Source organism: Myotis lucifugus, unplaced genomic scaffold, assembly GCF_000147115.1.
Source record: "Myotis lucifugus unplaced genomic scaffold, Myoluc2.0 scaffold_138, whole genome shotgun sequence".
Classification (NCBI taxonomy): domain Eukaryota; kingdom Metazoa; phylum Chordata; class Mammalia; order Chiroptera; family Vespertilionidae; genus Myotis; species Myotis lucifugus.
The window spans coordinates 1093149-1114011 of NW_005871186.1; the positions used below are offsets into that span (position 1 = coordinate 1093149).

At 48.3% G+C, this 20863-nt stretch overlaps 1 protein-coding gene across 8 annotated transcripts in view; it reads left to right on the plus strand.

Moving 5' to 3' along the window:
* NUMA1 (nuclear mitotic apparatus protein 1) overlaps window positions 1–20863 on the plus strand; it is an 84516-nt gene that overhangs the window by 55115 nt on the left and 8538 nt on the right. For 6 of the 8 annotated variants that reach the window (XM_023758718.1, XM_023758719.1, XM_023758717.1 and 3 more), the window contains 13 exons: window positions 907–992; window positions 7485–7564; window positions 9286–9368; window positions 9944–10024; window positions 11741–11828; window positions 13415–13526; window positions 14037–14194; window positions 14437–14554; window positions 14644–14761; window positions 15090–15230; window positions 16190–16312; window positions 16443–19841; window positions 20314–20355. In XM_023758718.1, coding sequence (XP_023614486.1) covers window positions 907–992; window positions 7485–7564; window positions 9286–9368; window positions 9944–10024; window positions 11741–11828; window positions 13415–13526; window positions 14037–14194; window positions 14437–14554; window positions 14644–14761; window positions 15090–15230; window positions 16190–16312; window positions 16443–19841; window positions 20314–20355 — 4629 coding nt within the window. Of the gene's footprint in view, window positions 1–906; window positions 993–7484; window positions 7565–9285; window positions 9369–9686; window positions 9711–9943; window positions 10025–11740; window positions 11829–13414; window positions 13527–14036; window positions 14195–14436; window positions 14555–14643; window positions 14762–15089; window positions 15231–16189; window positions 16313–16442; window positions 19842–20313; window positions 20356–20863 lie in introns of those variants that run through there. The other 2 variants (XM_023758722.1, XM_023758724.1) reach the window with 2 other exon arrangements.

Consider the following 20863-nt stretch of genomic DNA (forward strand, 5'->3'; position numbering starts at 1 on the left):
GTTCGGAAGGTCGTTTGGCTATCCTGTCTAATTAGCATATTACACTTTTATTATTATAGATAGATGTCAGAGAGGAAGGGAGAGGGAGAGAGAGATAGAAACATCAGTGATGAGAGAGAATCATTGATTGGCTGCCTCCTACACGCCCTACACTTGGAATTGAAGCAGCAACCTGGGCATGTGCCCTTGACCAGAATTGAACCTGTGACCCGTCAGTCTGCAGGCCAATGCTCTATCCACTGAGCCAAACTAGCCCTGGCCCCCCTTTTTTCTCTTACTATCTTGTTCCCCCATCATTTCTCCCACTTCCCTCAGCCAAAGTTTTATGTCTGGAAGGAATTTTAAGCATACATTAATAACAAAATTTTATATCTGTGTGGGAGTGTATATTCAATATAAGTTTCAAATATTTCAAAATTCAAGAGATACGGAGGGCTATAAATGTAAAGATTTGAACTACAAAGGTTTATGCCATTTAAGAGTTACAAAGGGCTATAATATAAGAAGCCTTTGTTTTTCCCCCTCTGTCTCCCAGCCATCATATTCTTCTCTCTAGAGGCAATGGTGGTACCAGTTTGTGTATCCTTCCAGAACCATTTTATGCCTAATTGCATTTAAGTATACCCTTAGAGCTAGAACATCCTAGGAGAATTTAAGTTCTTATTTAGTTGAAGCCAAAGGAAGGATTTTGATGGCAGCTCCAGGCGGCTGTCACTAGGTGAGTGGGTGCAGCAGCATTCTTATGCTGAAATTAAAAATCCTAGAATCATCTGTTTCTTTATTCCTGTAGTTACACAACTACAGGCACTTGCAGTGAGCAGAGAATTGTCAGCATCTGGGGAAGGCATGAACCACGGTGCTCTGGTACTTATGACAGTTTCTCTGGGCTCTTCCTTTTTCTCACAGGTGAATGGTCTGCATGTGGCTGACCCTGTGGAGGCCTTGCTGCAGCTGCAGGACTGCAGTGTCTTCATCAAGATCATTGGCAGCATGTGAGTGTGCATCACATCTCTCTCGGGCTTGTCAAGCAAAGCTGTGTGCTGGAATGGGGACTGCCATTTGCTCCCTTGCCTTGGTGACTTCTGTGACCAGAAAGCGTCAACAGTATTGGGATGGCATAAGCCATTGTGGGGCCCAGAGGCAAGAACACATTGACCTCATCCTCCAGTCACCATGGTTCTCTATGGGAGAAGTTTCACTCTTGTTCCACCTTAAGGCTCCCTCCCTCTTGCAGAAGAACCTCCAAGTCCCTGTGCTCTCACACTATCCCAAGAGCCTGCTCTGGGGCTCCCTGTCTTATCTCAATAGGAATCTTCTACACTCTCTTTCTGTGACCCATCCTTATCTCACAAGCCTTCTTTGCATCCTGAAGGGCTAAGAAGAAAGGGGAAGCTCTCGTACTTAAGGGAAATAAGAAGCACTTAAAAATCTCATCTCTAACTTGTTAGCAAAGCACATATATGCAGCCATTAAAGCATTTCTATTGGCATTCACCTGCCTTGTTACCTTGCTTTGTGAGGTTAATTAGCATTTGATAAGCTGTTTGTTGTCCTGTAGCCAGGTTTCTAGTTTGGGCCTTTTTTTTAAAAAATATATTTTATTGATTTTTTTACAGAGAGGAAGGGAGAGGGATAGATAGTTAGAAACATCGATGAGAGAGAGAGAAACATGGATCAGAGGCGGATCAGCTGCCTCTTGCACACCCCCTACTGGGGATGTGCCCGCAACCAAGTTACATGCCCTTGACCGGAACCGAACCTGGGACCTTTCAGTCCGCAGGCTGACGCTCTATCCACTGAGCCAAACCGGTTAGGGCTAGTTTGGGCCTTTTTATAACTGGTCTTTAGCACATATTTTTATTGAAGCTCACAGTTATGGAGAAATAATGGAGTGGAGCCTCCTCTGGAACCAAGCAAAGATGGGTCAAGCTATAACCTAGTTATTAAACTCACATAATTCATCCCTTTTCCTGTATCATCAACTTCCAGGGATTATGGAAGACAAAACTGACCTTCTCTCACTTCTTTGTGCTACAAACAAAAGTAGAGGACGTCCACAATATAAGGATTTGGAGGTACAGTGATAGAGAAGATAGCACAGTAGACTGAACCCCTAGGCCAAGGATAGAAGAGTTGAGGGTGTTTATGTGGCAGATAGGGTCAGGGATTCAGCATCTCTGTGAAGTAATTTGGTCACCCATTCATAGACAACAGCTCATTGACAGGGAAAGAAGATGGAAATGAGTTAGGGACTAGGTTTAATTTTTCTTGTGTTCTTCATACCTAGCTTAGGACAGTACATTGATTTTATTTTATTTTTTTTGTTTAATCCTCACCCGAGGATATTTTTCCATTGGTTGTTAGAGAGTGGAAGTGGAAGGGAGGGGAAGAGACAGAGAGAAACACCGATGTGAGAGAAACACATTGATTGGTTGCCTCCCGCATGCACCCCAACCAGGGCCAGGGATCGAGCCTGCAACCTAGGTACATGCCCTTGACTGGAATCGAACCCGGGATCCTTTAGTCCGAGGGCCGACGCTCTATCCACTGAGCCAAACTAGCTAGGGCAAGACAGTACGTTGATTTTAATTAATGTTTGTTGGATGAGTAAATAGCGAATGAAAATGTAGTTGATATTCTCCATCAGTAAAGACTAGCAGGGCTGAGTAACTCAGGACAGATAGGTTTGCTAGTGGTTTTTTTTCAAAATCTTTTGAATGTATCTTTTGAAATGTTTATTGGTAATGGGATGTCTTAGGATTTTTAAAAAATCTCTGTGGTCTGCCAACACCTGCCTTAGTACCTCTGAAAGAAGCCACTATTATTTTGGTACAGACGCTACCATTTTCTCTCCCAGTTATCAGGGCACGACCTTTCAACATCAATTTGAATTCTTTCCTCTCCTTGGCACTGATTTCTAATGAGTCACCATCCTCTCAGTCTGTCCTTTAGAATAGCGGTCACCAACCTTTCAGACCTCATGAACCACCAGTGGTCCACGGACCACCGGTTGGCGACCGCTGATTTAGAAGACTTCTCACATCCTTGCTTCTGCTTAATTCTGGATACCAGGCCCTTGTGATGTCATTCTTCTCTAACCTGCCCTTATTCCAGGGCATTCCTGCACATGTGATCTCAGGAACCTTCCTCCCATCCTTTCGTTGTGATACTCCACAGCTGATGAGCCTCAGTGACTTACTGGTCATTGCCAGGAGTTTGAGTTCTAAATCTTTAGCTTTGGTATTGAAGAGCTTTTATCAGGGCCATCTCCTCCCACAAGTCTTGTTTTCTACTCCATTCCCCAACACTCCCCTTTTTTTATCCTATAGAATTTCCTATAATTTGGATTTAGTTAATTACATCATCATGATACTGCTTTACATATTCTCTTCCCACTGTTGCCTATAAATAGTAATTAGATCTGTTTGGGTTAAGATTTTTTGTTTTGCTTTTTTCAGGGTTTTTAAAAAATATATATTTTTATTGATTTCAGAGAGAGGAAGGGAGAGGAAGAGAGAGATAGAAACATCAATGATGAGAGGGAATCATTGATTGGCTTCCCCCTGCATGTCCCCCACTGGGGACCGAGCCCACAACCCGGGCATGTGCTCTTGACTGGAATCAAACCTGGGACCCTTGAGTCCACAGACTGACGCTCTATACACTGAGCCACACCGGCTAGAGCAGGGTTTGTTTATTTTTAAATTAAATCTTTATGGCTGTAAGTATAAGATATTTTTGCAAGACTACTTTATAGGTGGAGTTAGGTACCACCTATAAATCAGCATTTTGCAGCTAATCTTAGTGAAAATAATTATTTTGCAAACCTTAATGAAATGATAGATCTAGGCAACCAACGTCAATGGCCAATAAAAGCATTAGGCTGGTAGTACCTACTTCACTGTTCAATTTTAACTTCACTAAAAGAGAAACAGCCAGGTATAATATGCCTCATGTTATGACATACAATAGAGTACAGCCTGCTTTTTTCTGACTTAAGAATAATAGATCAAGGAACTTTTGCTTTTGAGAAGATAAATTTCCTTGGCCTGATGACAAGAACAGTAGATTTATCCATGGGTAGCGATGTGTGCCTTTGTTTAGGTTTAGAACTTGGTGGGAAATTTTCATAGGGAGTTCAAAAATTCAAGGTGCCCACCTTCCAAATTGTTCTGTAACATGCTGCCTGAGCTTTAGACTAGGAGAGGGGGAGGGAAAGAAGGAGGGAGGAGAGAGAGAGAGATTGCTTTAGAGGGAGGGGCTGTTGAAATCCCAGGCTAACCCTAATCTCCATCTCAGATCCAGGATAATGCAGACCAACTTCCTTTGGGAATTTCTGGTGGATGTGTTCTGCCTGTTACATTTTTGATGCTGCTACTGTTGCTAACCTAAATCAGATGCCTAGTCCTCAGGGGAAGGAAGTGGAGGATGGCAGGGTTGGTGGCAGATAGAAGCTATGAGAATTGAACAGGGCTCATTCCTTAGCCACTTGGCCTTCTCTCTGGGAAAATAATTGGACTCAACCACTCTGCCAAGTTTCTCTTTCTGTTCTTTGTGTTAATAGAAGCAAAAAGGCTGTCCCATCTTGAGGCTTGAATAGCAAAGTTTAGTGGAGGCATTTTATTAGAAAACTAAAGCCCTGACATTTGTCTTACCGACATTGACTTTTACTCTTCCCAGTATAAAGCATCCCTCCTCTGTCAGTCAGCACATATACCGAGCACCTGCTATATATTCCTGGCTTTCAACTTGCACAGTTAGAGTGGTCAATTATAAATGATGCAGTTGTATCCGTGAGTGCTGTAGGAATTCTTGAGAAGAAGGAGGATGGAGGTGTGACTAGCAGTGGTTCTGAATGGCTTCCTGCCAGAGAAGAGACTTGAATGTAGTCTTGGCTTTTCCAAAGCATGTTTCATGCAACTTTATTTATCCCAGAGGCCCAGTGGGGAAAATAAATGCTTTTGTGATGAAATGTGATTAGGAAATAATGCATGTTATATCCTCTTATGTAGAAAATGTTTAGTTTGGTTTAACCTAGTATTTCTCAAACATTTAACCCGAGAACACGCTTTATTTTTTACCTAATGGCATATACTAGGTAAATTACTGCTCTACACTGAGGCAAGGAGTCACAGCATTCCAGATTGTAGGTGGGTAGGGAGGAGGGCTCTTGCAGGAGCCTGTGAGGCGATTAGCATCTCCTGAAGACATTGCAGGTGTCCCTAATCATGGACTAGCTACCCAGAATGCTTCTTGTGGGGAGGTTCACTTGGAAGAAGCCTTTCTAATCACGTGGGAGACAGAAGGAGCTACTTTCATAGTCTTGGCTTGGTTACCTCTTGTGCTTTTCCGGATGTCTGGCACTGGAAGGTTCTAAGGCAGCGGTTCTCAACCTGTGGGTCGCGACCCCTTTGGGGGTCAAACGACCCTTTCACAGGGGTCGCCTAAGACCATCAGAAAACACATATATAGTTATATATTGTTTTGTGATTAATCACTATGCTTTAATTATGTTCAATTTGTAACAATGAAATTGGGGGTCACCACAACATGAGGAACTGTATTAAAGGGTCGTGGCATTAGGAAGGTTGAGAACCACTGTATCTAAGGCCTTCCCTGCCTTCCAGAAAGTTGGTTGAAACCTGGAGATTGAAGTTCTGAGGAGCAAGAAACCTTTTAATTATAGAAGATTCTTCACCTCTGAAAATGAAACCGCTGTTAGACTGAGCCCCAGGAGCTAGGGGCCTGGGCTGTGTGAGAGCTCCCTCTGCTGCCTCCAGTCCTCATTGCTCTCTTTGTAGTTGGCTTCCCCTGCCAGCTAAATCAGCACGGTGACAGCCACAGATCAAAAGTGATTGTCCCTTGTTCTGGCCTCTGGGAGGCTTTTGCTACCTCAGCCTTCAGCCTAGTGTGTTGAACTTTGCTCTGTCACTTCAGGGCCTTGTTCCCTCTGATTCTTTCAGTTCTTCGACCTGTTTTTTGCCCCTTTCCATCATCCTCTCTCACTCTTATTCTAACCAGGTTTCCCAGGTGTCCTGATCTTTGCCCTTTACTTGAGCTATTCCTAATTATTGAACTTAGCTTTCCATTTATCTCTGCTGCCTCGATCAACTTTTGACCCTCTTCCCACAGTGCTATTTTTTTAATGCTTACAAATTTATTTACATTTTATTCATACATGGATCTATATATAAACCAATATTTACTTACTCTGTGCTGTTCTTTTAGACATTTCTATCACTAACTTCTTCCACACATTGAAGAGTCCAAAATAATCAGAATTGTCATTCTTTAAAATCTCTACTTAATATCCTGACACTTTAATTCATTGCCTTCCAAGGCTTTCTCCATGACAGTTATTGAATATAATACTTAGGACTAAATTATGAAATGGTTACTGAAATAATTACTCAATAGTATTTTCAAAATGTGCTTTTTTTAAAAATACAGCTATGCTGTATAAATGATGTTTCGGTCAAAGACAGACCACATCTACGATGGTGGCACCATAAAATTATAATGGAGCTGGAAAATTCCTATTGCTTAGTGCAGTGATTTTCAGCTGTGTGCCACAAGAATTTTGAAAATGTGCAATACCTGACTATTTAGTCAGGGGCACTTGTGACTTCTTTTCCCTTAGATTAGCAAATAAAAATGACAACAGCCCACACAACAATAGCCGACTGGTGTGAGTGAATCAAAATTATACCTAGTCTTTCTGTCAGGTTGGCAAAAAATATGTTTTTTGGTGTGCTGCAGAATTTACTAATTATTTTATATGTGTCATGAGATGAAAAAGGTTGAAAATTGCTGGTGACATCACAGCCATTGTAATGCCATATAGTGCAGTGCATTATTCATGTGTTTGTGGTCATGCTGATGTAAACAAACCTGTCCTGCCTGTGGTATGAAAGTGTAGCACACACAGTTATGTACAGTACACAATACTTGATAGTAAACTGGTTTAGGTATTTACTATTTATCGTTATTTTAGAGTATACTTATTTTACTTACTAAGTTTTTTAAAAAACGCTGTGCCTTGTTACACTGTTAGCAGTCTGAACTGTACAGACTTGTAGCCTAGGAGCAATAGGTTAATCATATAGCCGAGGTGTGTAGTAGGCGGCACCATCTACATTTGTGTAAGTGCACTCTATAATGTTTGCACAGCGATGAAATTGCCTAATAATGCATTTCTCAGAACGTATCCTCGTCGTTAAGTGGTGCATTACTATATTCACAAATGGGATGTCAGAGTGCTCTTTCCAGAGGGACCTCATGCCCAAGTCTCCACGTGCCACCCCCTACACAGTTCTTCTGAGTAAATGGTGCCTTGGTATCTTCTCCCCTCTAGTATCTGGTCAGGTTCCTTCCCCAATCCAGTGCAGACCAAGCCTGACGAAATGGGAAGGTAAGTATGTGATGTAGTAGCAAGGAGGGAAGGACTGCTAAGTGCTCTGTTCCTAATGCTTGCTCTTTTTCTAGCCACAGCACTGAGGAGGGTCAGCAAATCGTGCAACAGCCAGTGCCAGAGAGACTGGACTTCGTGTGCAGTTTTCTGCAGAGTAAGTACTTTCTTATCTAGCTGGGAAGGAGCTGCTTCCTCAGCTCTTGAGAGTCCAGAGGAACCAGTTAATAGGTATCTGGAGGGGCAAAGGCCCAGGGCTGTCAACTCTGTACCACAGAGATGAATACAACCCGGTGAGCTTCCTGGGTCTGGTGATGCTCACACTAGCTGGGGCAAGAAGAGTGTCCCTTCAGTCCCAGAGCTCTTCTCGAGCTCCAGGTACAGCCAGAGGGTCAGTTTTTAGGACTCCTCACCTGCAAGGAGATGGAGGAGAGGGAGGCATCTATGTTATCCTCTTTGCAAGAAAAACATTTTTCTTGGGTAACTTTAAATTAATTGCTTAGGCCAGTGGTCGGCAAACTGCGGCTCGCGAGCCACATGCGGCTCTTTGGCCCTTGAGTGTGGCTCTTCCACAAAATACTACGCGGGCGTGCACGTACAGTGTGATTGAAACTTTGTGGCCCATGCGCAGAAGTCGGTTTTTGGCCTGGGCGAGTCTGTTTTGAAGTACTGTTGATATTTGGCTCTGTTGACTAATGAGTTTGCCGACCACTGGTCTAGGGGCAGAGGCAGATTTAAGTTGAGATTTTGGCCCTTCTACTCACTGCTGTGTGACCTTTCTGGATATAGAAAGGTCTATAAAATGGAAATAATAATAATTACTCTAGGTTATGGGTGGAGTAAATAAGATCACATGCAAAGCTTCTGGCACAGTGCTCATTATCTGCTTTCTCCACCTCCAGAGAATTAAAGGAAAGGTGAGAATGGATTTAAAGCAAGGTGTTAGTAATTGAGCCCAGACACTCTGGCAGCATAAGAACCAAGTATCCCCAGTCTTCCTCATATGACTCAGCTGCAGGCTTCCTCTGTGACCTCAGTTGGAAGGAAAGTCTTCTTTTGTTGTTTTGTTTTGTTAACCCTCACTTAAGGATACCCTTTCCATTGGTTTTAGAGGGAGTGGAAGGGAAGGAAGTAGGGAGAGAGAGAGAAAAATGTCGATGCAAGAGAGAAACATCGATTGGCCACCTCCCACACACCCCAACTAGGGCGGGATCAAACCAAACCTGCAACCCAGGTACATGCCCTCCACTAGGAATTGAACCTGCAACCTTTCAATGTTGGGGCTGACTCTCTAACTACTGAGCAGCACCAGCCAAGGCTGGAAGGAGAATCTAGAGCAGCGGTTCTCAACCTGTGGGTCGCGACCCCTTTGGGGGTCGAACGACCCTTTCACGGGTCGCCTAAGATACATCGGAAAACACATATATAATTACATATTGTTTTTGTGATTAATCACTATGCTCTAATTATGTTCAATTTGTAACAATGAAATTGGGGATCACCACAACATGAGGAACTGTATTAAAGGGTTGTGGCATTAGGAAGGTTGAGAACCACTGGTCTAGAGTGACCTGGAATCTTTGGGCTCCTCTGTAGGGCTGAGCAGGAGCTTGTGTGTGGATGGGTGAGTGTAGTGCTATGCCCCAGAGCTGCTGTGAATCCAGCCTGCTTTCTTCAGGAATTATCCCTGTAATCCTTGGACTGACCCAGGATAGAGCTCACTTCAGATGGAAACATGTATGTTGGGGAGAGAGGACATAGGAGTAAGGAGCCCTCCATCTTCTAGCTCCACCAGAGACAGTGACTCTGCTGTGACTCTCAGATGATCTCAGGAATGACCCCTGGGAAGTTCACCTCTTATCTACCTTGTCATTACAGAAAACCGAAAACATCCATCTTCCCCGGAATGCCTGGTGTCAGTGCAGAAGGTGATGGAGGGGTCAGAGCTGGAACTGGCCAAGGTAGCTATAGAACACCAGGCTGGGGGTGGAAGGGTGGCATCAGAGGGACCTGCAGAGCCTTCTCGTAACCCAGAGGAAATGGTGGGGGCTTTATTTCTGGGGCTTGTCGAGGTTTGAGGTAGGTTTTGATAGCCACCTGGCTGAGGCAGGGGCTAATTTAGCCCAAAGATTCTAGGAGACCATGCCATGTGACAGAGTTTACTAGACCATTACTGTGGACCCCAGTGGAGACCTGGCAGGAATCAGGCCTCACCCAGCTGTTGTCCTATTTTTCTTTTTAGCTCAGTCTACTTCATTCCTTCTCCTGTCCGGGTGCTGGCCTAGAGGGTTCCATGAGTCCAGGTATTTAGCTGTGCAGGAATCCTGGCACATGGCTTTTTGCACGTAGGCATTGAGTCCTCGAGTGTTTCCTAGTGCAGTTTAAGGGCAGTGGCCTGGGCTGCTGAATTCTAGGAGCTTTGGAAGCGTCTCCAGAATAGCCTGGGGGGTGGGGGTAGGGGTTTTGGGGGTGGGGGGTGGGGCAGTGAGAAGAGAGACAGGCTCCGCTCAGTGACTGCCCCCTGTTTTGTTCCTAGATAACCATGTTGCTCCTATACCAGTCCACCATGAGCTCCAAAAGTCTCAGGGACTGGGAACAGTTTGACTATAAGATTCAGGTAAGCCCTTGTGCCTCCACTCTACCTAGCAGGCCTAGCCTGCATTTCACCTTACCCCATCTGTTTTCTTTAAAGAGCACATATAGTAGTTACAGCCATTCATTTAGAAAGTCTGAAAAATATTGAAAAGCACAAAGAAGAAAATAATGGTTGCCAATAATCCCATTCCCAGAGATAACTGTTAACTATTTTTTTTTTAAATATATTTTTATTGGTTTCAGAGAGGAAGGGAGAGAGAGAGAAACATCGGTGATGAGAGAGAATCATTGATCGGCTGCCTCCTTCTGGGGATCGAGCCCGCAACCCAGGCATGTGCCTTTGACCAGAATCGAACCTGGGACCTTTCAGTCCACAGGCCGATGCTCTATCCACTGAGCCAAACCAGCTAGAACAGCGGTTCTCAACCTGTGGGGCGCGACCCCTTTGGCGGTTGAACGACCCTTTCACAGGGTTCACTTAAGACCATCCTGCATATCAGATATTTACATTACGATTCATAACTCTAATGTAGCAACATTACAGTTATGAAGTAGCAATGAAAATAATTTTACGGTTGGGTCACAACATGAGGAACTGTATTTAAAGGGCCAGAAGGTTGAGAACCACTGAGCTAGAGCATAACTGCTAACTTTTAAAGGATATACTTTCAAGCTTTTTTCATATTAACTGTACCGGAAACTATATTGTGTTTGGGTGCTACATAAAAATTGTTCTCTCTTCATGTAGGTATTCCTGTGTGTGTATACTGTCACTCCATTCATTCCTCTTTTCCTCTAGTAGAAAGGATTAGTTAGTTAGAATGTCTTTGTCCACCACGACATTCTAGCTCAGTGGTTACCTCCTTTCCCCTCCTCTACATGGCCCCTAAGTGAAGAGGAGTTGGTGCATCTGCTTCATTATAGAGTGAATTGACCTGGTTTCCAGGAGCTACCTGCCATATAGGTTCTGGTGTTGGCCTTGCTTCTTGCAGGAGCAGCTGCTCTTTATTTCCTAGAGCAGAAGCAGCTGGAATGCCAGAGTGGATACTGTAGGTGACTGGTGGGGCAGTGTCCAGAGAGCTATGGCCTTCAAGTTATGGTAGAAATGTTGAATCATCCCATTTCGTACTCAGCTCATGGCTCATATTGGGGATGGGGTTAGTGTTGTCATGTGGCATGGAAGGAATAGGTGGTTTCTTCCTCCCTTCAACTTTTTCTCTACTCCAAGCTGGTCATAGAGCTGGTAGGAAGAGATTCTAGAAGAATAAGGGATACAGCAGAGTTGGCCAGGAAAATTAAATTAACTCTGTAGCTTTGGAATTCAGACAAAGAAGGGAAGATTTTACAGCTGAGCTGGTGGATAAGCTTTGGATGAGCCCTGAGGGGTTCTCACCTAGATAATAAAGAACAGTGAGGGTCAGCTGAAAGAGGCCAAAATAGTTATGTTAAAGCTTTCTGAGCACATTCCGTTCCTTGCCTGTTCTCATCTCTTGTGGTCAGGAGTGAAGTCAGTTGGAAACTCTAACCCTGAGTGGATATTTAGGGAGGAGAGGGGGTGGGAGCAAGTGGGGTGAACACGTCTCTAGTGGAATGTTCTCGGCTGGACCATGGGGCTTCCAGCTCTTAGAGGAAGAATGGGCTCCCATAGACTTCTGGGGCTGGCACTGTCAGGGTGACGACCTCCATCCCTTTAGGTCTCCCTAATACTTAAGTGTTGCTCTTTCTCTCTGTGGCCTAGGCTGAGTTAGCCGTCATCCTCAAATTTGTGCTAGACCATGAAGATGGATTAAACCTGAATGAGGACCTAGAGAACTTCTTGCAAAAAGGTAAATAGGGACCCCTTCTGAGGATCACCTCTCTGAGCTGGGATCCAGAGTTGTTGAGGAAGGGGGTTGTTTCTGACCCTAAAACAAGACACAGAGTTGGTCCTCAGGAAAATTGTGTAATGGAGTAGGTTGATTTCTCGGCCCTGTTGCCATCATCCCAGTTCACCCAGAACTACTAGCTGCCTGGCAGCAGCCAAGCAAAACTTTTTAATAAGTGATCTTGTCTGCGGTTATGTTCTCCTTGATCACATCACCACCACCACAACCACCCCCTTCCCCCCCGACACACACACACACCTTTGTTTTTTTATTTTTTTTATTCACACCTAAGGATGTTTTTTAAAAAATATTTTTATTGATTTCAGAGAGGAAGGGAGAGGAAGAGAGAGATAGAAACATCAATGATGAGAGAGAATCATCAATCAGCTGCCTCCTGCACACACCCCACTGGGGATCGAGCCCACAACCTGGGCATGTGCCCTGACCAATAATCAAACCATGACGTCCTGGTTCATAGGTCAACACTCAACCACTGAGCCACTGCGCTCTGGCCCACCTGAGGATATTTTTTCCATTGATTTTTAGAGAGTGTTGAAGGGAGATGAGGGAGAGAGAAACATTGATGTAAGAGAGACACATGTATGGGCTGCTTCCCACATGCGCCCCCATTGGGGCCTGGGATGGAATCTGCAACCTAGGTATGTGTCCTTGACCAGGAATGGAATCCATGACCCTTTGGTGCACAGACCGACACTTTACCACTGAGCCACACCGGCCAAGGCTGTTTTTTATTTTTTAAACAACCATTACTCCTGGTTTAGAATGTAGGAGTACAGTCTTAAAAGATGTTTTTCCTCCACATTAAGCTCTTTCTAGGTGAGAAGGCATATGCATAAACCCAGGAGGTATGATAAGGAATAAGTGCTAGAACAGAGAGGTACCAGTTTTACCAAATGTCTAGCTGGAAGCATAATGGAAAGAGTGATAGCTTTATCTTCCGGTGAAGGGGCCATCAGTGATGATAGGACATAAGACTTGGGTCTCGGCAAGTTCTCTTCCAGCTGCTGAATTTGATGTTCCTCATATTCAGGTTCCTCATAAGCCCTTCAGGTGATGTTGGAAATGTGAGAGGAGAGGCTCTGGGCCAAGTTATGGGTTTGCAGGTCACTGTATGGCTGGCCATTGAAGCTGTGAGCAGAGCAAGGAGGCCCCATCTGAACACTGAGGGCTTAGAAGGTGGGTGGAGGAGGAAGGAGCAAATGAGGGAGACTAATAAGAGTGGGTGTTTAGAAATAGGAGAACCATGTAAAAGTAATCATGGGAACCAAGGAAAGAGAAGGTTTGAGAAAGTGTGTTGGCAGTGCAAGATTTTAGATTAGAGGAATTCAGAAAGGAGGCTAATGGCTGACCCAAGAGGTTGTTGGGGCTGAGAGGAGATCCTGCTTAGGTTCTGCCCAGTGGCTGCCTTCTGTAGCTTACATATGTGTTCGTTGATTCACTCCCAAGAGGAGTTCTTAAATTGTGTAAAGATACAAATCTGTTCACCCTCTTACTAACCTCTGTGCTTTGTCTGTTCCTTCCCCCAGCTCCTGTCCCTTCTAGCTCCATCTCTGAAGAACTCTCTCCACCCAGCCACCAGGCCAGGAAGGAGGTTCGCTTTCTAGAGCTACAGAAGGTTGCCTCTTCCAGTGGGAACAAGTATGTGCTGAGCCTCTTTCCTGGGACAGGGCCTCAGCATTCAGCCCTGAACTCCCTCCCTCCTAGAGACTAAACTGTTGAGCAGCCCCTTCCATCATCAGAGGTGCTTGCAGCATCCTGTCAAGCTGGAATGTCCTCACCTGCTGCAGTACTAATTGGGGAAATTGGTTGGGATCTGTCTTGGGCAGAAGACCTCTTTCAAAGACTGTTCCCTGTTTATGGAATTCCTTTCTTTGTTGATTACACTAAAGTCCCTTCTGTCAGTGCAGCTCTGCAGGGCCAAGGAGAACACCTCCCTCCCCCTTTATTTTTTGACTTGGAGAAAGAAGGGTTTCCTTAAGGTCATGTCACAAGACATGAGATGGCACTGCAGACAGAACCTGGGTGTATGGGTCTCCCGGTCAGTGCTCACATCCATAGTGCCCTGCTTCCCCATCCCTGCCTGTTGCTGGTCACTTCAGGTCTTATACCTGAAGATGACCATGGCATCTGGGCTATCTCTTTCCTTAGCTTCCTCTCAGGTTCTCCAGCCTCCCCCATGGGTGACATCCTGCAAACCCCACAATTCCAGATGAGACGGCTGAAGAAGCAGCTTGCGGATGAGAGAAATAATAGAGATGAGCTGGAGCTGGAGCTGGCTGAGAACCGCAAGCTCCTCACCGAGAGGGGTGGGTGCTGGCACACGGCAGATGTGTATGAGTGGGCAGCATCTGGGATTTCCTTCCAGGGAGCAATGGGCTTGTCTGAGGAAGGGGCCCTCCGTTGGCCCTGGGCCTGTCAGGCTGACCTGGAAACTGGTTCTGTCCTTGCCTCCATCTTCCCTTTCCCTTGGATTGGATGCTTCCTCCTTGCTCTCCCTCCTTTCCTTAGTTCTGCGCTGACTCTCCTCTCCTCTCCCTTGTCTCTCCAGATGCACAGATAGCCATGATGCAGCAGCGCATTGACCGCCTGGCTCTGCTGAACGAGAAGCAGGCGGCCAGTCCGCTGGAGCCCAAGGAGCTTGAGGAGCTCCGTGGCAAGAATGAGAGGTAGAGTTCTATCTGCCTCCCTCCCAGCTCCCTGCCCCACCCTGTACCCCTGAGGGACACACTCTTTTCTCATTGCTCCTCCCTTACAGCCTCACCATGAGGCTCCATGAAACTCTGAAGCAGTGCCAGGACCTGAAGACAGAGAAGAGCCAGATGGACCGCAAAATTAACCAGCTCTCTGAGGAGAATGGGGACCTTTCCTTTAAGGTGTGTTATGCCCCCACCTGGAGGCCCTTGGAATTGAGTTTTTCTGGACAATTTCCTAAGAGGGGGTTGAGAAGAATTTCCTGGCACCTGTCTGGTGCCTTTGTCTCTCCAGAGACCTGCATACTTTGCCCCTTACCTTGTCCCATAATTGGTGTGGCCCTAAATTTTTATCTGTAGTCCTGAGTTAGGGATGTGATTCATTATGATTGGCCTGACAATAGTGGACAGGATCATCAGAGGATCCAGTCCTGGAGTTCTGGGAGCAAGCAGCAGTGGTGCTACCAGTTCTGACTCTGGGTAATGGGGCTTCCCTTTTTGTCTCTCTCAGCTGCGTGAATTTGCTAGTCACCTACAGCAGCTGCAGGGCGCCCTCAATGACCTAACAGAGGAGCACAGCAAGGCCACTCAGGAGTGGGGGGAGAAGCAGGCCCATCTGGAGAAGGAGTTCAGCACAGCCCTGCAGGACAAGGTAACCCTCTGTTTTGGGGTATTAGGGCCACCATGTTCAAAGTTGAATTCTGTTTGACGCTCTCTTCTTTTGTGCCTTTGGGAATTAAGCTGACTTCTGTTCAAGGTTGAATAGTGTGCTTTAATGGAAGAATTGTGGGCTTAAAAGTCCAATACACCTTTGAATCTTGTCTCTGCTATTTACAAGGTGTGGATCTTGGACAAGTTACTTGATCTCCTTCTCTCTAAGCATCCTTTCCTGAAAATGGGAAAAAGAACGAGTAGCTGCCTCATCAATCATTGTAAGATAATAATACATAGAAAGCACTTAACACATTGTGTGGTGCAAAGTAAGCTCTCAGTGAATTAGTTGCTATTATTATTGCTGTTATTAGGAACTCAACTCTGCCGTTTATTAACCATGTAGCCCTGGGCCAAGCCATTTAACAAATGAGCTTCAGATTCTTGCTCTGTAAAAGAGGGGTAGTAATAGCTCTCTCTCAGATCTATTGTGTGGGTTAGAAATTCAGAAAGGCACCCAGTGTCTGGCCTGTTGTAGGTGCTTAGTGAGCAGTGAGGGGAAGTGGGGGTATAGAAGGGGGTGGTGCTGTGGCTGCTGCTGCTATTGATGCCCAGAGGGGCAGGGTATGTTTTTAAGCTGGGTGGGTATTTGGATAATCTGGAAGCTAACACTTCTTTGAGGAAGGGTATACAGTGAGGAAATTTGAAGTAAACTCTGTGGCCTTGGAGAAGAAATTATCAGGTCACATGACTTAATTCAGCCCTGTAGCTAGGGCTAGAAAGGCAGGTCTCTCATGGTCCCAGGTCCATGATTTCTGAGGGTTTTTTCCTAGGTGAGGGCAAAAGGAGATCTTGGTAACAAGGTGATAGGGTCTTATGTTTTGTTGATGTTCACAAGGGCTTGTGGGGACATCCAGTGCCTCTTCCACTTCTGTTCACGTGGGGCTCTTTTACTCCCAGAAATGCCTTGAAGAAAAGAATGAAATCCTTCAGGGAAAACTTTCACAGCTGGAAGAACATTTGGCCCGGCTACAGGAGAACCCACCCCAGGAGAAGGGTGAGGTGCTGGGTGACGTCTTGCAGGTAGGAATGCATAAGAGCAACTGTAAGACCTGTGTGCTGTGTGCTGGGGTTGGTGTGGGCCATGTTTAGCACATTCAGGGGCCCTGGTGACAGAAGTCATGCTGATCCAAATTTGTCTCTATCTCACCAGCTGGAAACCCTGAAGCAAGAGGCAGCCACTCTTGCTGCAGACAACACCCAGCTCCAAACCAGGGTGGAGGCACTGGAGACTGAGCGGGGCCAGCAGGAAGCCAAGCTGCTTGCTGAGCGGGGCCACTTTGAAGAAGAAAAGCAGCAGCTGGCTGGCCTGATTGCTGAGCTGCAGAGCTCTCTATCCAACACCAGACAAGCCAAGGAAGAACTGGAGAAGGCCTCCCAGGCTCAGGAGGCCCAGTTGTCTGCCCAGGTGGCCACACTGACCTCCGAGCTCACGACCCTCAATGCTACTCTCCAGCAGCAGAATCAAGAGCTGGCTGGCCTGAAGCAGCAGGCTGAAAAGGATCAGGCCCAGCTAGCCCAGACCCTCCAGCAGCAAGAACAGGCCTCCCAGGGCCTCCGCCACCAGGTGGAGCAGCTGAGCACCAGCCTGAAACAGAAGGAGCAGCAATTGGAGGAGGCCACCAAGGAGCTGGAGGCCACCAGGCGAGACCACTCCCAGCAGCTGGCCATTGCTGCTGAGGAGCGGGAGGCCTCCTTAAGGGAGAAGGACTCAGTCCTCCAGCAAGTAGAGGCACTGGAGAAGGAGAAGGCTGCCAAGCTAGAGGTGCTGCAACAGCAACTTCAGGCTGCTAATGAAGCCCGGGACAGCGCCCAGACCTCAGTGACACAGGCCCAGCGGGAGAAAGCAGAGCTGAGCCAAAAGGTGGAGGAACTCCATGCCTGTATTGAGGCAGCCCGCCAGGAGCAGTGTGAGACCCAGGCCCAGGTGGCAGAACTAAAGGCCCAGCTGAGGTCTGAGCAGCAAAAAGCAACAGAAAGAGAAAAGGTGGCTCAGGAGAAGAACCAGCTCCAGGAGCAGGTGCGGGCCCTTGAGGAGTCCTTGATGGTCACCAAGGGCAGCCTTGAAGAGGAGAAGCGCAGGGCTGCAAGTGCCCTGGAAGAGCAGCAGTGTTGTATCGCCAAGCTAGAGGCAGAGACCCAAAGCCTGGTGGAACAACATAAGCAGGAACAGAAGGAGCTAGAAGAAGAGAAGGCTGGACGCAAGGAGCTGGAGGCTCGATTACAGCAGCTTGGGGAGGCCCATCAGGCTGTGACGGAAGCCCTGCGGCGGGAGCTGGCAGAGGCCGTAGCCTCCCAGCGTGAGGCTGAGAGTGAATGTAAGCAGCTTGCCAAGGAGGTGGCCACATGGCGTGAGCGGTATGAGGATAGCCAGCAAGAGGAGGCCCAGTATGGTGCCATGTTCCAGGAACAGCTGATGACCCTGAAGGAGGAATGTGAGAAGGCCCGCCAGGAGCTGCAGGAGGCAAAGGAAAAGGTGGCAGGGATAGAGGCTCACAGTGAGCTCCAGATAGGCCGGCAGCAGAGTGAGCTTGCCCAGCTCCATGCCAGCCTGGCCAGAGCCCACCAGCAGGTCCAGGAGAAGGAGATCAGGGCCCAGAAACTTGCAGATGACCTCTCCACTCTGCAGGAGAAGATGGCTGCCACCAGCAAGGAGGTGGCCCGCCTGGAGGCCTTAGTGCGCAAGGCAGGTGAGCATAAGGAAACAACTTCCTCTGAGCTACTCAAGGAGCCCCCAAGGGCAGGAGACAGAGAATCAGAGTGGCTGGAAGAGCAGCCGGGGCGTCGGTTCTGCAGCACACAGGCTGCACTGCAGGCTATGGAGCGTGAGGCAGAGCAAATGGGAAGTGAGTTGGAGAGGCTGCGGGCTGCGCTAATGGAGAGCCAGGGACAACAGGAGGAGGAGCGTGGGGAGCAGGAGCGGGAGTTGGCCCGGCTAGCCCAGGAGCGGGGCCGAGCCCAAGCTGATCTTGTCCTGGAGAAGGCCGCCAAGGCAGAGCTTGAGATGCGGTTGCAGAATGCCCTCAATGAGCAGCGTGTGGAGTTTGCTACCTTGCAGGAGGCACTGGCCAATGCCCTGAAGGAAAAGGAGGGGAAGGACCAGGAGCTGGCCAAGCTTCGTGGGCAGGAGGCAGCCCAGAGAACAGAACTGGGGGAGCTTCAGCAAACCGTGGAGCAACTAAAGAAACAGCTGGCCAAGATGGAGGGGGAGCACCAGCAGTCTCTAGGGACAGCCAGTGGAGAAGACACTTGTGGGTCAGGAGCCCAGTCTGAGGCTATAGGAAAGACCAAGCGAAGAGGCCCTGACCCAGAGGCTCTGCAGGCAGAGGTGAGCAAGCTGGAGCAGCAGTGCCGTGAGCATCAGGAGAAGGCCTCCAGCCTGGAGCGTAGCCTAGAGTCTGAGCGCGCCTCCCAGACAGAGCGGGCCACCACTCTGGAGGCTTTGCGGGGCCAGTTAGAGGAGAAGGCCCGGGAGCTGGGGCGCACTCAGGACACCTTAGCCTCAGCACAAAGGGAGCTGGCCACCCTTCGCACGAAGGCCCAAGACCACAGCAAGGCTGAGGATGAGTGGAAGGCCCAGATGACCCGGGGCCAGCAGGAGGCTGAGAGAAAAAACAGTCTCATCAGCAGCTTGGAGGAGGAGGTGTCTATCTTGAACCGCCAGGTCCTGGAGAAGGAGGGTGAGAGCAAGGAGTTGAAGCGGCTTGTTGTAGCTGAGTCAGAGAAGAGCCAGAAGCTGGAAGAGAGGCTGCGCCTGCTTCAGGTAGAGACAGCCAGCAACAGTGCCAGAGCTGCGGAACGCAGCTCTGCTCTGCGGGATGAGGTCCAGACTCTCCGGGAGGAGGCGGAGAAACAACGGGTAGCCTCAGAGAGCCTTCGACAGGAGTTGGCCTCACAAGCAGAGCGAGCAGAGGAGCTGGGCCAAGAATTAAAGGCATGGCAGGAGAAATTCTTCCAGAAGGAGCAAGCCCTCTCTGCCCTGCAGCTAGAGCACACCAGCACACAGGCCCTGGTGAGTGAGCTGCTGCCCGCCAAGCACCTGTGCCAGCAGCTGCAGGCTGAGCAGGCAGCTGCTGAGAAACGCCATCGTGAGGAGCTGGAGCAAAGCAAGCAGGCAGCTGGTGGGCTTCGGGCAGAGCTGATGCGAGCCCAGCGGGAGCTCGGGGAACTGATGCCCCTACGACAGAAGGTGGCAGAGCAAGAGCGAGCAGCCCAGCAGCTGCGGGCAGAGAAGGCCAACTACGCAGAGCAGCTGAGCATGCTGAAGGAGGCTCATGGCCTCCTGGCAGAGGAGAATCGGGGGCTGGGAGAGAAGGCCAATCTCGGCCGGCAGTTTCTGGAAGTGGAGCTGGACCAGGCCCGGGAGAAATATGACCAAGAGCTGGCAGCTGTGCGTGCTGATGCCGAGGCCCATCTGGCTGAGATGCAGCGGAAAGTACAGAGCACTGCCCGGGAGCTGGAGGTGATGACTTCCAAGTATGAGGGTGCCAAGGTCAAGGTCCTGGAGGAGAGACAGCGGTTCCAGGAAGAGAGACAGAAACTCACTGCCCAGGTAAGGCACCAAGCTCAACACCTCCTCCAAAGATTGGGCCTGAGAGACAGACGACATCGTTCCCTCTGCATCCCAGAGCCTCAACCTTCCACATTATTGCAGAGTGTCTTGTCTCCCTCACTCACTGGGTGTCAGAGGAGGAGTTGTAGCTGGCAGAGTTCAAGTCTGTTGTCCCCTATTGTCCTAAAGAAAGTATCATTAGCCTCCCCTTCCCTGAAGGCTCTGTCCCTGAGAGTCAAACCGTGAAGGCCATCGTTCGTTCTGGAGGCACATTATGAGGTGTACCTGCAGTGGGGACCCCAGAGCCACTGGGGACTAGAACGAGCCAACTGGCACTTTACACATTACTAAAGGTCTGGTCCCTTGGGGGAGGGGGATTCTAAGAGTTTCAGTGAGGTCAGCCTGACAGCAGGAACAGTGCCTCTTTGGCCCCCATCTCACTCTGTCTCCATTGCTCCTCCCCCATGCACAGGTGGAACAGCTAGAGGTATTTCAGAGAGAGCAAACTAAGCAGGTAACGCCTGGGGTCCTTGCTAAATGCTGGCTGCTTAAGCGGTGACCAGTCTCGGTGCATGACCCCGGCTGCAGCTTGCCTCCGCCAGCTCCCGTTGTGAACTGTTTGTGAAGGGGGCAGGGTCAAGCCGTGGAATCCAGGCCCAGGCTGCCCAGGAGTGCTGGGCCCTCTCTCAGGCCTCATCCCACCCGTCCCAGGTCGGACTCTCCACCTTCTGCACTTCCTGCCATTTGCCTGTCAGGGACGAGGGGTAGGGTAGGCTTTGTCTTTCCATATCTAAACCAATCACAGACAGTTCTTGGGATTCCTCAACCTTCAAGTCCTGTTCCAAGTTTGGGTCCTCAATGAGGAGGCCTAGCAGAATGACCATGGCCTTCTTTCCCACAGAAGCCATAAAGGTGATAAGCAAAGCATCCTTCACAGAGCAGGGAGGGTTGTGAGCTCGGGATGTCTGCTGATGGGTGATGACCCTTTGGGCCTTAACCCCAAGCGTGAAATAAGAGATGTC